The following is a 16054-nucleotide window of genomic DNA, read 5'->3' on the forward strand; positions in this document are numbered from 1 at the left end:
CCTGTACCTTTTTCCCACCTTGTCTTCTCACCACTGACTCTTACAGCCACAATAATTTCCTTTCCTATGTTCTTTGACCTCAACACTGCAAAGTCTGACCTCCACCCCTTTCGTTCTCTACCACACTCAAGCACTTCATATACTCAGGATAGAAGTACAAGCAGCGGGTTTAAGCTTATTCAAAAGAGAGATAGACGTAAATTGGTTCATAAATGCATTAGTACATGACTGGAATAGGTTTAATGTAGAGTTAATAGGAAGTTTTAGATTAATAGGTAAAGTCATTGATAGGAGATGTAGGTGGACATGTACTTGGCTTCTTGTGCATAATCTTCACTCTGTTTTGTCGTGTTCGTATGTTTTGAATGCAGAGTTCTTAGTACATTAGTGATATAAAAACACACTTACAATTTCGGACTTGCCCTTCAAAAAACTCGTGTGCTTATGCATGAAAGTGAAGTCGAATAAATGAAATACAACTACGTTAAAAATAAAAACAAGCATAAAGAGAGACTAAGAATAAAGCATAGTGGAGGGCATGAGGCGGAGGAGGAGGAGCAGCATGAACAAACAGCAAAGGAGGCGAGGATGGAGAGGATAACGTGACCTCTGCTTCAGGATTTGATTAAGTAAGCCACGATTTTCCGGCCTCAGATTGCGCGCCATACACGGTCCAATGCCACCTCAAGAGGATCCAATTCGTCTCGGGGATTAAACTAAACATACGTTCCTCTTACACTGACGGGAAGAAAAAGTGAGGCAGGTGGAAAATCGTTGTATTGTATGTTACTAGATGGGAGAGAGATTGGAAGAAGGAAAAAAGATAGACTACAGAAATTAAATGAAATAGAATAAAATGAAATAAAGTAAATAAAAATACGGATATAGATGAAATGGATGTAAATAAATGAATAGATAAATAATACACTGAACGTTATTAAATGGAATAGAGATTGGAAGTAGAAAGAAGATAAATAAGCTATAGAAATTAGAATAAAATATAAAGTAAATGAAAAAATACAGATATCAACGAAAAAAATGAAAGTAAATGAATAAGTAAACAATTCAGTGAACGTTGTAAAAATAGAAAAGACTTTGGAAATAGAAAAAAAAATCTATGAAATTAAATGAAACAGAATAAAATAAAATAAAGTAAATGAAAATACGGATATAGAAGAAATAAAATTAATGAATAAATAAACAAATCAACTGAACCTTGTTAAATGGAAGAGAGATTGGAAGTAGAAAAAAGATAAATAAAATATAGAAATTCAATAAAACAAAATAGAATAGAATAAATGAAAATAGATATAGAAGGAATAAATATAAATGAATGAATAGATAAGCAATTCACTAAACGTTGATAAATGGAGGAGATAATGGATATAAAAAGAACTGTAAAGTAAATAAGCAGTTGCAAAATATTAGAGAGCAAAACCAAATAGAAAGAATAACTACAAATGCCGAGAAATCGAGAAAAAACAGACTGGGAAATAAAAAAAATCACTGTAAAAACTCGCAGGAAAAAGAAAAAAAATAGAAAAAAGAAAGACAAGAACTCGTTAGAAATATCAAGCAACATGAAAAAAAAGAACAGTAAAAACGATTGAAAAAGAAGAATATAGATAAAGAAAAGAAGATAAAGGCAAAATCGCGGTAAGGACTCAATGAAAATATAGATAAATAGAAAAAAATAAAGACAAAAACAACAAAAAAATCAAAGGTAAAAAAATCCATCAATTTATTAAGAAAAAAATTTGAGATTAGAAACAATTGAAAAAAATAAATAAATAAAGGAAAAAAGTAAAATGCAAATTGAAATAAATGTACAGAATAAAAGAAGAAAGACAAGAAATGATGAATTCCATAATAAGGAGGAGAGAAAACGGGAGGAAGAGAAGACATGATGAAAATGGAATAAGGAGAAAATGAAGATAGAAAAGCGTGAAAAATGTTTGGATAGGGAGCATAATGAGAGAGAGAGAGAGAGAGAGAGAGAGAGAGTGACTTGAGTGCAGATATTTTCTTTCTCTCCTCGTCTCTCTCTCTCTCTCTCTCTCTCTCTCTCTCTCTCTCTCTCTCTCTCTCTATCTATCTCTCTCTCTCTCTCTCTAGATATGAACCAGAGGAGGAGGAAAAGGAGAGCAGATACGCAGATGTCCCCTAAACTGTCATTCTCTCTCTCTCTCTCTCTCTCTCTCTCTCTCTCTCTCTCTCTCTCTCTCTCTCTCTCTCTCTCTCTCTCTCTCTCTCTGTGTGTGTGTGTGTGTGTGTGTGTGTGTGTGTGTGTGTGTGTGTGTGTGTGTGTGTGTGTGTATATTGTTAGTATCCTTCTTCACTATTCAGTTTGGCGACTATCCTTTAGTGTTTTCATAATATTTTTTCTTTATCATCGTTTTCTTTCTCTTCCTATCCTTTCTTTCTTCCTTTTTAATTTCTTTCTCTTTATTCTCTTCTTTATTTTCTCTTAAATTTACCTTCTAGCTTTAGTTTCTCATCTCTCTCTCTCTCTCTCTCTCTCTCTCTCTCTCTCTCTCTCTCTGGGCTAATCGTTCATTCAATCTTATATACTTTGAGCATGAGAAACTCGTTGCATACACACACACACACACACACACACACACACACACACACACACACACACACACACACACACACAACGTAAACAAAAGACAAGTTACATAATGGAGGGAAAAAAAAACTCAATTATTATTCCACGAACTTGTACCTTGACGAAGACGAACGGAGGAGGAGGAGGAGGAGGAGGAGGAGGAGGAGGAGGAGGAGGAGGAGGAGGATAGGCTATAGTTGTAGTATTAGTAAAGGATGGAAGAGAAAAAATATTTAAGAAAAATAAAATAAACAAGAAATAAATGAAAATAAAAGGAAAAGAACATACAGAAGCAGAAATTCCTCTTATTTATTGTCTTCCTTCCTTTCCTTCGTTCCTTCACGGGCTACAAGTGTGGGTGAGCTTGTTAGGGCCATTATTGAACCCTTTTTAACCTGATAGTGGACCTTATCGTGTTTTTAAATGCCCCGTAATTATATTTGTTTATATTTGGTGACATTAAGTTTTTGTTACATATTTCCTCTTTTTATGGAGGTAAATTCAATGTATTACTCATAATTAATCTGACTGACTCTATTTTGCTTTAACTCTATTACTGTATTTACTTTATTCTGTCTCTCTCTCTCTCTCTCTCTCTCTCTCTCTCTCTCTCTCTCTCTCTCTCTCTCTCTCTCTCTCTCCACTCTCTCTCTCTGCTTCAACCACTCATCTCTCTCATTCACACCCTGCACAACATGGCTTACCTCTCCACTCTCTCTCTCTCTCTCTCTCTCTCTCTCTCTCTCTCTCTCTCTCTCTCTCTCTCTGCCTCAACCACTCACTCACTCTCTCTCTTCTCCACAGCCGCAGAACCTTGTGTTGATGGGGGAGTTCCCGGACTGTGATGTCAAGCTGTGTGACTTCGAGATCTCGCGTCTTCTCACACCGGGAAGGGAAGTGCGCGAGATTCTGGGCACTCCTGACTACGTGGGTAAGTGTTCCCTATGTTTGCTATTCCACCATAGCTCAGTGGTAAAGTTCCTGGGTGGTAATGGCCATGTCACGGGTTCGATTCCCTTACATGTGATTATTTTTTTTTTTGTGTGGGGTGTGGATAGAGGTTGTGTGTGTGTGTGTGTGTGTGTGTGTGTGTGTGTGTGTGTGTGTGTGTGTGTGTGTGTGTGTGTGTAATCTAATGTCCTTACTTTAATCTTCTTTAATTTAATTTCGTTTCTCTTTATTTTTTTGTTTATCTATTCATTAACTTGCCTTTGAAATAAAAATCGAAAGAGCATACGAAACGGCTCTAGTTCAAATATGTTCAACACTTTTATATTTCTAGTAATATTAAAGAGATTATTTCATATCAACATAAGAATCAGTTTGGAAACCACGCTAATCATCTCTGTGGCCTTTGAAAATAGTAAAAAGAGCATACGAAACGGCTCTTGTTCAAATATGTTCAAGACTTTTATGTTTCTAGTGATATTAGCAAGATCACTCCATCATCAACAGAAGAAACAGTCTAGAGAACCCGGCTGATCATCTCCGTGGCCTTTGAAAATAGTCGTGGCGAGACAGCAACGCGTTTCAGAAGACGAGACGGGACTTGGGTACGTGGAGTCTCGTGTAACAAACCCAGTACTAGTGTTGGGAATCTCTGCAGGGGAAGGCCACACAAGGGATGAAAAGAGCACTCGACTAATGAAGGAGAGGGAGAGCACACCTTATTAGTCTTGCTTCCCCTCCAGACCTGCATCTTGGGCCGCGGTTATGACTGCATTAATCCTACCCTCAATTTATATGGATGAGAGAGAGAGAGAGAGAGAGAGAGAGAGAGAGAGCATTACATATTCCTTCTCTTCCTTCCTTCTTTCCTTTCTTAGTTACTTCATTTTTCCTTTCCTTTCTCGTTTTATACAGCCACTAATAAGTTCATCCACAGATAGAAAGATATTAACTGATCTCAACACACACACACACACACACACACACACGCTCGGTGGTTAGAGCGCTGGCTTTACAAGCCAGAGGACCGGGGTTCGATTCCCCCGCCGGGTGGAGATATTTGGGTGTTTCCTTTCACGTGTAGCCCCTGTTCACCTAGCAGTGAGTAGGTACGGGATGTAAATCGAGGAGTTGTGACCTTGTTGTCCCGGTGTGTGGTGTGTGCCTGGTCTCAGACCTATCCGAAGATCGGAAATAATGAGTTTTGAGCTCGTTCCGTAGGGTAAACGTCTGGCTGTCTCGTCAGAGACTGCAGCAGATCAAACAGTGAAACACACACGTAGCAACAACATAACCTCAGTCTACATTCTATCACCTCTTATCATCTGTTCTCACGTGTCCTGCCTCTCTTCTTCTCTGCCGGTCAAGTTATCACCCGCTACAGGAACCACGAAGCACCTCTAGCCCTCTCCCACTCCCTCTTCCCCTCTCCCTCTCCTTCTGCTTCTCCTTCTTACTAAAAAATATAAAAGTGGGTACAAGTGGAACATCTCTCTCTCTCTCTCTCTCTCTCTCTCTCTCTCTCTCCACAATTGAAAAAAAATTAAACTATAATATCTGAAGAAAAAACTCCTTTCTCATTATTTCTTTCCTAACCTTTCCTCTTTCCTTCCTTTCCTCTCTTTACAAAAAAATAAGATAAGGAAAACAAAATTATCTTATCGAGAACATGGAAGACCAACTCTCTCTCTCTCTCTCTCTCTCTCTCACAAAAAAATAGAAGACAGACAGAAAAAAAAAAGTGAATAAAAAGGTAGGAAAGGCTTAATCTTCACCTTATCAGAAACAGGAGAGGGAATCGCGAGACAAGGACAGAGGGCAACACACGAGCGGGTTCTCAGAGAAGGAAAGATAACTCTGGTAACATCCATCGACACTGACTCACCTACTCCGTCTTGTTGCCATTCATTGCTCATTTATCTCCACCTCCCTGTGACGCATGAAAATCCCGTTCTAGTGTTTTTTATTTCTCCTTTTTATCATGTTTTATAACGAACAGGTTCTTGAAATGGGACTTGATTACATTTATAAACAAGACCTTCATATTTTTGCCCTTTAGGTTTTATAGGCAATTTGGAATCTTGTTTTTATTTATTTATTTATTCTCCTCGGATTCTCTTATTTTCTATACCATATTCTCTTACTCATTATTTCAAGGTTCTATATACTGAGTTTCTGATGCGTGTGTTTAGTTCTTCTTGTTTTATGCTGCGAGGAATTCTTACGTATATTAAAACACTGCGATATCAGCATTACTTCCACTTCAGTATTGTTATTTTAGAGGTAGATCTATTGGGATTTGATGCTGTGTTTAATTTCTTTGTCAATATTGTCAAGAGTCACGTATGCAAACTTTAGAGCGATTTTAAACATTACTTTCACTTTCGCTCTACTACTATTACTACTATTACTACTACTACTACTACTACTACTACTACTACTACTACTACTACTACTACTACTACAAAAACAAAAACAACAACACCACCAACAACAAACACCACTACTACCACCACCACAAACAACGAAAATTAGAAAAAAAAACATGAATAATAAACACGAGCGGCTTTATTGTAATGCCTCGAAAAGGGAGGACATGAAATTCAACATCTCATTAGCAGACTTTCAAGGACAAACAGTGAAACGAGTCCTGGGTAAACCTTGCTGCGACGCCCACACCTGGACCCACGTGACGGACAGGTAGCCATCAGTGACACGCCAGGACAGGAGGAGGAGGAGGAGGAGCAGGAGGAGATTTTTACGAGAAACGAGGATTAATGTGAAAAAGAATCTGCATATATCAAGTTTTACGAACCGCAAGTGTCATGGAGAGGAGGAGGAGGAGGAGGTGGATGAGGTGGAGAAGAAGAAGGAGAAGGAGAAGAAGAAGAAGAAGGAGAAGAAGACGAAAGAGAAAGAGATGGAGGCAGAAGATGAAGAGAAGGAAAAAGAGAAAAAGAAAATGGAATAGAAAATATGATAACGACAACATAAGAAAAACAAAACACTCACCGATCAACTGAAACCCAAGAAACACACACACACACTAACAAAAATCGAGGGGTACAAAAGACAATAATGTTGAGGAGACGAGTGGTTAACCACTCCTCAGATAGTGGTGACGGTGACTATCTCGTGAGCTGATGTGAGGCGAGGAAAGCCGAGGGAAGGCGAGGAAAGGCGAGTGGAAGTGAGGGAAGGCGAAGGAAGACGAAGGAAGGTGATGAGAGGTAAGAAAGGGCAAGGGAAGGCGAGTGAAAGCAAGAAAAGAGAAGAGAAAGCTATAGAAAGGCAATGAAAGGCGAGGGAAAGTAAGAGAAGGTAAGGGGAGGCGAGTAAAGGGAAGAGAAAACAAGAGAAAGCTATGAAAAGGAGAGGGAAAACTATGGAAGGCGAGAGAAGGCAAAGGAAGGTAACGGAATGGAGGAGAAGGCTAAGAAAAAGTGAATGTATGCTAGGGAAGGTGAAAGAAGGCTGGGGAAGACGAGGTAAAGTGAATGAAGGCTAGGGAAGGTGAGAGGAAGCGAGGGAAGGTAGAAGGCTAGAGTACAAAGGAATACAATATTATCAGATGTCTTAAACATTCGTTTAATAGAAGTAGATTTTTGTTGTGGGGGAATTTTTTTGTTGTATGACTTTTCATATTTCGCGCCAGTCTTCGGATGGAAAGCGATGGGTGGGAGGCCTTTGCCTTTGCTATCCATTTTCTCTAGCATTACTTTAGACTGAGTAAGGGCCAGTAGGCCTGCTGCTGCTTGTCCCTCCTTTGTATTCCTTTGTATTTCTCTTCCTCCTCCTCTTCCTCTTTTTCCTAAATTTTCTTTTAGTTCCTCTTTTCTTCCACTTCTTCCACCCATCTCATCACAAACATCATCGTCACTTCCATTTTCGTCTTCGTCGTCGTCATCGTTGTTATTAATGACATTCTTTCCAAAAGAACTCTTTCTTCTTCTTTTTCTTTTTCTTTTCTTTTCTTTCTCTTTCTTTTCTTCCTTTTTCTTTTTTTCTTTCTTCTACTTCTGGAACTTCTTCTTGCTCTTCTTCCTCTCCTCCTCCTTCTCCTCCTCCTGCTGCTGCTGCTGGTCTCTTATCTAACCACTTACCCAACCACCGCCACGTCCTGCACTGGTGGCTGGTGTCCTTAACTGTGCTGAAGGCGAGGCTGGCGTGTCCTTCCCTGGTGGTCCTGTTGTGGTGGCGGCGGGCGAGGGACGCGTCGGCCTCGCTAAGGTGGCAACAATGTGACGTGTGACGGATGGGAACACTGGTAGTCCCGCGAAGCTAATCAAACGTCACCTGGTTCACCTGATTTACCTCTTACCCTCACCTGTCTTCACCTGGCTCTGTTTACCTTATCGAGATTCTAATCCCTCCCTCTGCTCTTCCCTCTACAATCTTCCTCATTCTTTATTTTTTTATGTAATGTAACTTCCTGTATTTCTTTTATTTGTTGCTCTTCATGATTTTCTTCTTTTCTTTGTTGCTGGTCTTCTAATTCATCTCTCTGTCTCTCTGTCTCTCTCTCTCTCTCTCTCTCTCTCTCTCTCTCTCTCTCTCTCTCTCTCTCTCACACACACACACACTCTCTACTTATCTTCCTTTCTATGTATTGTAACTTCATCTACTTCTTTTATTTGTTCCTCTTCTTGATTTTCTTCTTTTCCATGTTACTACTCTTGAAATTCATCTCTACTTCTTGTCTTCCTCATTGTTTCTTTACATTCATCTAACCTAACCTCTTCTACTTCTTTCTTTACTGTCTATATTCTTCCTTCACTTCCTTGCTATGGTACTTCTCTTTCTTTACATTAGTGTAATTCATCACAAACAGTCTCGTAAATGCCAAAAAGTTTCCAGCTGTTTGATTTATATTTGTGCTCATTTCTTTCCCTCCTCCTACTTTCCTTATGATGATTGATGGTGATTGACAGGCTGGTGTATTTGCTAAAAGGGTTACACGGAGCCTTACAGGGATGGACTGTCATGACATCAGAAACATGAGTGAGTGGAGACACAAAATATCAGACAGGCAACACAAAACATGAGTTACAGGCACAACACAATGTCAGTAAATACAAAGAGACACTCAACCTTTAACAATCAATTTACAAAGACAGAATGCAATGAAAGTAAATATAGAGAGACACTCAACCTTTAACAATCAATTTACAATCATCCTTCTACATTCTTAACCAAAAAGTCTCTCCTTTTTTCCACCCAAGACACTCCTCACTACTAAACACAACTTCCTCGCCACACACAGCCCAGAAAAAAACGATTCCTTGCTTTTCGTCTTCTTTCTCCTCTTCCTGCACCTGAGATCCAACAGCTATAGTATATCAAACACAACTTTCCTGCCACACACCCCAAAGCAAAACAATTGTACGCTTTTTTCATCATTTTCCTACTCCTGCACGTAAGAACCTAGAGCTCTCTAACGCCCACACCAAGACAAATTCCCTCGCCTTTCCTCTTCTTCCTCCTTTTCCTGCACCTGAGATCCCATAACTATCGCACCAAAATTTACGTTCCTCCCACACAGACCAAAGCAAAGCACCAAACTTTTCCTCTTCTTCCTTCCCCTGCACCAAACATTCTAGAGCTCCCCAACACCCACACCAAGACAAAACTATCTCTAGCTTTCTTCTTCCTCCTTTTACAACTAACATCCTGCAAATATCGTACCCAAAAACTGCCTTCCCACAACACGCACCAAAACAAAACTCTCTCTCTCTCTCTTTTACCCTCTTCTTCCTCCTCCTCCACCAAACATCCTAGAGTTCCCCAACACTAGCACCAAAACAAAATACCTAGCTTTCTTCTTCCTCCTCCTGCATCAAACATCCTACAGCTTCCCGCCATCCACATCAAAACAAACCACCACCACCACCACCACCACCACAAACAGGCACCACGAGGAGACGTCTGGCGCCATTCACAAGCTTAACAGAGGCCGTGGCTGATGCGGCGCTCGAGTAGAATTGCTAATGGACCGCCACACATCCCGGAAAGGTCAAAACAAAGTATGATATGAGACAGAAGGATGGCGCGAGGCTGCCACCAACTTAACAAGGAGACTTGATAAGTGTATAAAAGTGAGCCGAGGAGGAGGAGGAGGAAGAGGAGAAGGAAGAGGAGGATGGGGAGATCACAGTCCACATCCTGAAGTTACGGAAACAAATATGGTAATGGAAACTACGGTCTTGACTCTCCTTAATTGACAATCTTGCCAGGTGACTCTTACTCAGGTGTGTGTGTGTGTGTGTGTGTGTGTGTGTGTGTGTGTGTGTGTGTGTGTGTGTGTGTGTGTGTGTGTGTGTGTGTGTGTGTGTGTATGTGTGTGTGTGTGTTGATTTTTCTTTCATTCACACACACACACACACATAGTCTCTCTCTCTCTCTCTCTCTCTCTCTCTCTCTCTCTCTCTCTCTCTCTCTCTCTCTCTCTCTCTCTCTCTCTCTCTCTCTCTCTCTCTCTGTGTGTGTGTATCCGTCAAGTCACCATTTTTACTTGATCTCCTCGTTTGTTTTTGTCATTGTTACTCCCTTATGTGTTTTGGCGTGTTTGGTTTTGCTTCTCCTTTTGTTTGTTAAGCCTCTTTCTCTTATTACTTACAATGCTATGGCTTGAGTGCTTTCTATGCTTTCTATTGGTTTTCATGTTCCTGCATATCTTTACCAACTGTCTAAATTTGCTGATGACACACAATCATACACGCACACACACACACACACACACACACACACACACACACACACACACACACACACACACACACACACACCTCTTCTAGTGCCCTTCCACTGCTCCACATTATCTCCTCCTCCTCCTCCTCCTCCTCCTTCTCCTCCTCCTCCTCCTTCTCCTCCTCGTCCTCGTCCTCCTCCTCCTCCTTATTTTTCTCCTTCACACACCTCCTCACCACCCCACAACTTATATTAGTGGGCTTATAATAGGAGGAGGAGGAAGAGGAGGAGGAGGAGGAGGAGGAGGAGGAGGAGGAGGAGGAGGTAGGAGGAGGAATGAGAAGGAATAAGAAGGAAAAATGATGAAATGTAATGGAGTAAGTTGACAATAACGAAACGAAGAGGTATGAGAAGAGGAGAAAGAGAAGAGAGGAGAATGAAAGAAAGAAAAAAAAAAAGTAAAACAATGAAAAGGGAAAGACAGAGTAGGAGAGTGGAGTAGAAAATAATGTGAAACTTGTGAATAAGAATAGGAAGGAAAGAAAAGGGGAAAGAAGAAGAAAGAAGAGGAAATATAAACAAAACAAGGAGAGAGGAAAAAAAGAAAGCAGAAAAGAATAAAAAAAGTAAAGCAGGAACGAAAGAGATATGATGAGAAAACAAATAAAAAAAAAGGAAGAAGAAGAAGAAGAAGAAGAAGAAGAAGAAGAAGTAAGTGAAGAAGACATGAGAGACAGCGAGAAGAAGAAGAATAAGAGACAAGAGAGGTAGACGAATGAAAGAAGAATAGAAAAAACACTAAAGGAGAAAATTGAGCCGATAAAATTAAAGACAGAGAAGAAAAGGAAGGAAAGAAGAGAAGAGAAAATAATAGAGAAGAGAAGAGAAGAGAAAAAAACAAAGGGAAGAGAGAAAAGAAAGAAAAATAAAGTAGAGAAGTTAAAAAATAAATAAAAGAGAAGAGAGAGATATAAAGTATAGGAAGGAGAGACGGAGAAGAGAAGGAGAAGAGAAGAGAGGAGAAAACTAGAGTGAAGTTAGAAGTGGAGGAGAATGGACGAGAAGCAAGAGGCAGCTAGTTGTGGATAATAAATGTCTCGTGCCTTATAGAGTGCTTGCAGAGACCGCGCCCTCGTGTGTGTGTGTGTGTGTGTGTGTGTGTGTGTGTGTGTGTGTGTGTGTGTGTGTGTGTGTATTCCCCCCCCGCCCTCTCTCTCTCTCTCTCTCTCTCTCTCTCTCTCTCTCTCTCTCTCTCTCTCTCTCTCTCTCTCTCTCTCTCTCTCTCTCTCTCTCTCTCTCTCTCTCTCTCTCTCTCAGTAGCACAGTTTCGCTGCGTGGTTTACATTCACTTGGCGCTTGTTACCGATGACATGCATAAGTCTTCGGTGCGATACCATCAAGAACGGTACCGGGTCTGGGCGGTACCGGAACGGGGCGGTACTGGGGCGGGGCGGTACCAGTCGGGGCGGGAAGGGACGAAGAGAAGCAACGGGGCAAAGGAGGTATTGGGAAGGCGAGGTTTGGACAGGATGGGGAGGTAAATAGGACACAAGAGAGAGAGATTCGTGGGTAGAAGGACATAGCTTGGTTGGATAGAGTATTGAGTGAGTGAGATGGTAAAATACGCAAGGGAGAAAAATAATTAGAAAAAAAAAGTTAAATAAAAGGTAAGAAAAGAAACCTTACCAAAAACACTTAACCCCTTCAGTACAATGACGCGTTCTCTAATTCATTCTGTTAACTACTCGGTGATTTTATACAGCTTCAGAAACTCTTATGGGGCATTGAAATAGTGAAGACTGTGGCCATTAATCCTCTGACCTTCATAGACTCTTCCTAATGTCAATAAAATCGTCTAATCAGACCCAAAACTCAAGGTAGAAATGCGTCCCACTACTGAAGGAGTTACAGAAGGGGGAAGAAAGAGTGAACGAAACAAAGAAAAGCGGGAAATACGCTTTAAAGGTTCACAAATTTGTAAGTATATAATAACAAATAAAGTAAATTGAGCAAACCTTTTAAGCAATGCACTTTTTTTTTCATTCTTTCGGGTAAAACAAGACTTTAATTGGACAAAGTTGATGAGAATACTGTAGTGAAATAAAAAGGCAAAGAGAGAGAGAGAGAGAGAGAGAGAGAGAGAGAGAGAGAGAGAGAGAGAGAGAGAGAGAGAGAGAGAGAGAGAGAGAGAGAGAGAGAGAGAGACAACAATTAGTACCCTCCCAAGTCACTCCACTTCATCAACACAAACTAACAAACACACACACACACACACACACACACACACACACACACACACACACACACACACACACACACACACGGGAGAGAAAAAACCTGCCCAAACAAAGAATCCACGTGTTTTGAATCTCAGCGAAGTTTCAACCACTACCTCACCTCCTATTTAATTAAGCAGGTAACATACAAGAGGCACGCAGATTAATAGCAGGTGGGATAAGGGTGATGCTGATATCGTGTACCCTTGATATCTTATACACCTGATTATCTGCTGACCCTAATACCGACGCGTACCTAATGTTTGCTGGCCCTCGAGCTTAACACCTTTACTGGGACGCATTTTTACCATGAGTTTTGGGGTGTGATTAGATTATCTTATTTACATTAGCAAGGTTCTAAGGGAGTCAGAAGGTTAATTGTCCAGTTCTAATCATTTTAATCGCCACATGAGTTTCTGAAGCGGTATAAAATTGACGAATAGTAATAAGAATAAATATAAACACGTGTCCTGGTACTTAAAGTGTTAAAGTGATTTCACCTACTTTTGATAAACTTTCTATGTCTGGTACTGTTGTTTTTTTTTCGTGAATTTGGTATCTTATCTTTTTTTTTTTTAAACCTGGTACATGTATTTTTTTTTTCTTTATTTTTCATTTAGACTGTGATCGTCTTGTCAATCTTGAGTTTCTGATGTGTGTGTGTGTGTGTGTGTGTGTGTGTGTGTGTGTGTGTGTGTGTGTGTGTGTGTGTGTGTGTGTGTGTGTTTGGTACTCAGTTTTGCTTTTTTTTTCTGAACCATTTTCGTAAACCTGGTATATGTTATTTTATCCTTATTTTTCTCTTTATTATCTGATCGTCTTGTCAATCTTCCGTTTCTGGTGCGTTGTATTTAATTTTTTTGACCAGTACTTCATGTGTTCTGGTATAAATTATATAAAGTCTCGGTATTTTCTGGTATTAATTTCTTATCTTATGGTATCAATTTCTTATCTTATGGTGTTTCTAATTTCCTCGGTATCCATTTCATATCTTTCTAGTACTTGTCTTCTAGTATTCCTTGGTTTTTTTTTTTATTCATTCGATATTTCTTGGTATTTGTGTTATTTTTCTAAATTATATATTGTTGTATTTATTTCTTATCATCCTACCATTTGTCATCTTCTAGTATTCACTTGTTATTTTCGTGTCTATTTATCTACTGGCGTTTATTTATCTTTTGGTATAATTATCTTCATCTTTCCGTATAGCATTCCGTTATCAGCAATTATGTTATTCTATGGTCGTGTTATCTTTCATCCCCAGTACCTTGTGGTGTGTAGTACCCTTGACCTCTATTATCTTGTACAGCATCTATAGTATCTTATCTCCCTTCTTTTATTCATTCCTGATGCTTAGTATATCCACTCAGGCTGTGATGAGCTGCGATATTTGATACAAGGCTTAACTTTTGAGGCTTCGATGTGATTACTGTGATTACTTTCTCTCTGGTTTCTAGATAGGAATGGAACTGGAGGAATGTTCGGATGATTTAAATTTAATGGGAAGTCTCGTAGTAAATATTTGTTGCTTCCATAAATAGACTCGCCAAAATTGGACTGCGGATCAAGCTGGAAAAAAATACCATCATTATATGCCGCTCCTAAAATAAAAGATAAAAAAAAACAACGTAAAGTAGAAGTTAGAGTAAATAGGATAAAACTGAACGAACAATAATGAACTGAGTCTTAGAGTATAAAAGTAAAGGTTCCATTTTGTCTCGCCTTACATCCGGTTCAGGTGAGGTGACGTCAAGGGAAGTGAAATGAAGTCATGGAGGGAAAAATACACAGTCTGGGTCAAGCAAGGAGTGTTGGGACCTACTTGGTGATGCTAGAAAGGATCGAGGAGTGAAGCAACTTTTAATGACGAACTTAAGTGGTCTCAGACTGGAATAATGAAGCAAGAAACAGTCGAAACTCAGTAATATGGAAAAGCTAAAGAGTAAAGCAAGTGTAGGAATGATTAAGCAAGAAAAATAAACAAAACTCAATTGTATACTTCAGCCCTTCAGTGCCATGACACGTTCTCATTTTCATTTCGCTTACTACCTGGTGATTCTACACAGTCTCATTAACTTAGGTGGAGATTAGAATAGTGAAGACTCTGGCCATTAATCTTCTGACCTCGATAAACCCTTCCTAATATCAATAAAATCGTCTAATCATACCCAAACTCACGGCAAACATGCGTCCCAGTACTGAAGGGTGTTCAAAAAGCGAATGGGGAAGAAAATTGTATACAAAACCAAACAAAAACAAAAAACAAAAAAAAAAAAGTATAGAGGTGATGAAACCAGAAGAGAAAATGAATACAAGACATCCAGTTATGTACTTCAAACGATCGAGGAACGAAAAAAAGGGGCGTGAATTACCAAATGAAACAAAAAAAAAACTAAAAACACACGAAACCTCTAAAACACCCCCAAAAAAAAAAAAAACGAGTGAAGCTAAGATACTCAAACCCACTGTCGCCATTTAAAAACACCAAGAGAGTGAAGAAAGTGAGCCGAAGTTAACTAAAAACAAATGATGAAGCAAGATACAAGGATGACCAAGTTACTGAAACCTACTGATGCCATTAAACCCCTTCAGTACCATGACGCGTTTCCATATTCATTCTGGTTACTATGTAGTGATTTAATACAGCTTTAGAAACTCGTGTGGGGGAGTAAAATAGTGAAGACTGTGGCCATTAATTCTGTGCCCTCCACTGAACCTTGCTAATGTCAATAAAATGGTCTAATCGTCAACAAACCTCAAGGTAAAAATGTGTCCCAGTATTGAAGAGATTAAAATTACTCGTACAATGAAGAAAGTGAGTCAAAGTTATCTAAAAATAAGCAAGAAAGAAACAAGAGCGACTAAGTTACTGTCTTATTACACTTTTAATGAGGCATCGAACACACAGGGCTTTGTCTGAATGAAAGTTCCTAGATTGCCTCGATAGCCTTGAGCACCTGATGGATGGGGACTCAGGGCACGCTCATATATCACACTCACAGCCACGAGGAGGAAATGATACAAAATAATACGAGTGTTCAAGCGTGACTGAATACGACAAGGAAAATGATGCGAAATTATATTAAACGCGCTTACTTTTGTCTTGTCTTTTAAACTGATAACTGAATTGACTGAGTGAAGATATCCAGCTTTCTTTTCCTGAGTTTGGTAATAGTGATTGAGTGTAAGAGTGAAAATGCTGCTTTGGTTTTCTTATTTTCCTTTTTTTTTTTTTTTATATATCTGAGTGAGTGAAAATATAGCCACGTTTCGTTTCTATATTGCTCTGAGTTTAGTAATGATTTAATTGAGGAGTTAAAGTAATGTTAGGTTTCTTTACTCTTATTTCTTATTGTTTAAAATAGTAAGTGACTGAAGGAAAGAGAGAGAGAGAGAGAGAGAGAGAGAGAGAGAGAGAGAGAGAGAGAGAGAGAGAGAGAGAGAGAGAGAGAGAGAGAGAGAGAGAGAGAGAGAGAGAAACATTAACATTTCCTAAGGTATATGTGTCTTACTGCCTAGAAATAATCATTGG

At 39.5% G+C, this 16054-nt stretch overlaps 1 protein-coding gene across 1 annotated transcript in view; it reads left to right on the top strand.

The window, feature by feature from the left end:
• LOC123513377 (serine/threonine-protein kinase par-1-like) overlaps positions 1-16054 on the top strand; it is a 203349-nt gene that overhangs the window by 165275 nt on the left and 22020 nt on the right. Inside the window, exon 4 of the mRNA XM_045270494.1 lies at positions 3416-3542. Within this exon, the coding sequence (XP_045126429.1) occupies positions 3416-3542 (127 nt within the window). The remainder of the gene's footprint in view (positions 1-3415; positions 3543-16054) is intronic.

This window comes from Portunus trituberculatus, chromosome 36 (genome assembly GCF_017591435.1).
Source record: "Portunus trituberculatus isolate SZX2019 chromosome 36, ASM1759143v1, whole genome shotgun sequence".
NCBI lineage: Eukaryota > Metazoa > Arthropoda > Malacostraca > Decapoda > Portunidae > Portunus > Portunus trituberculatus.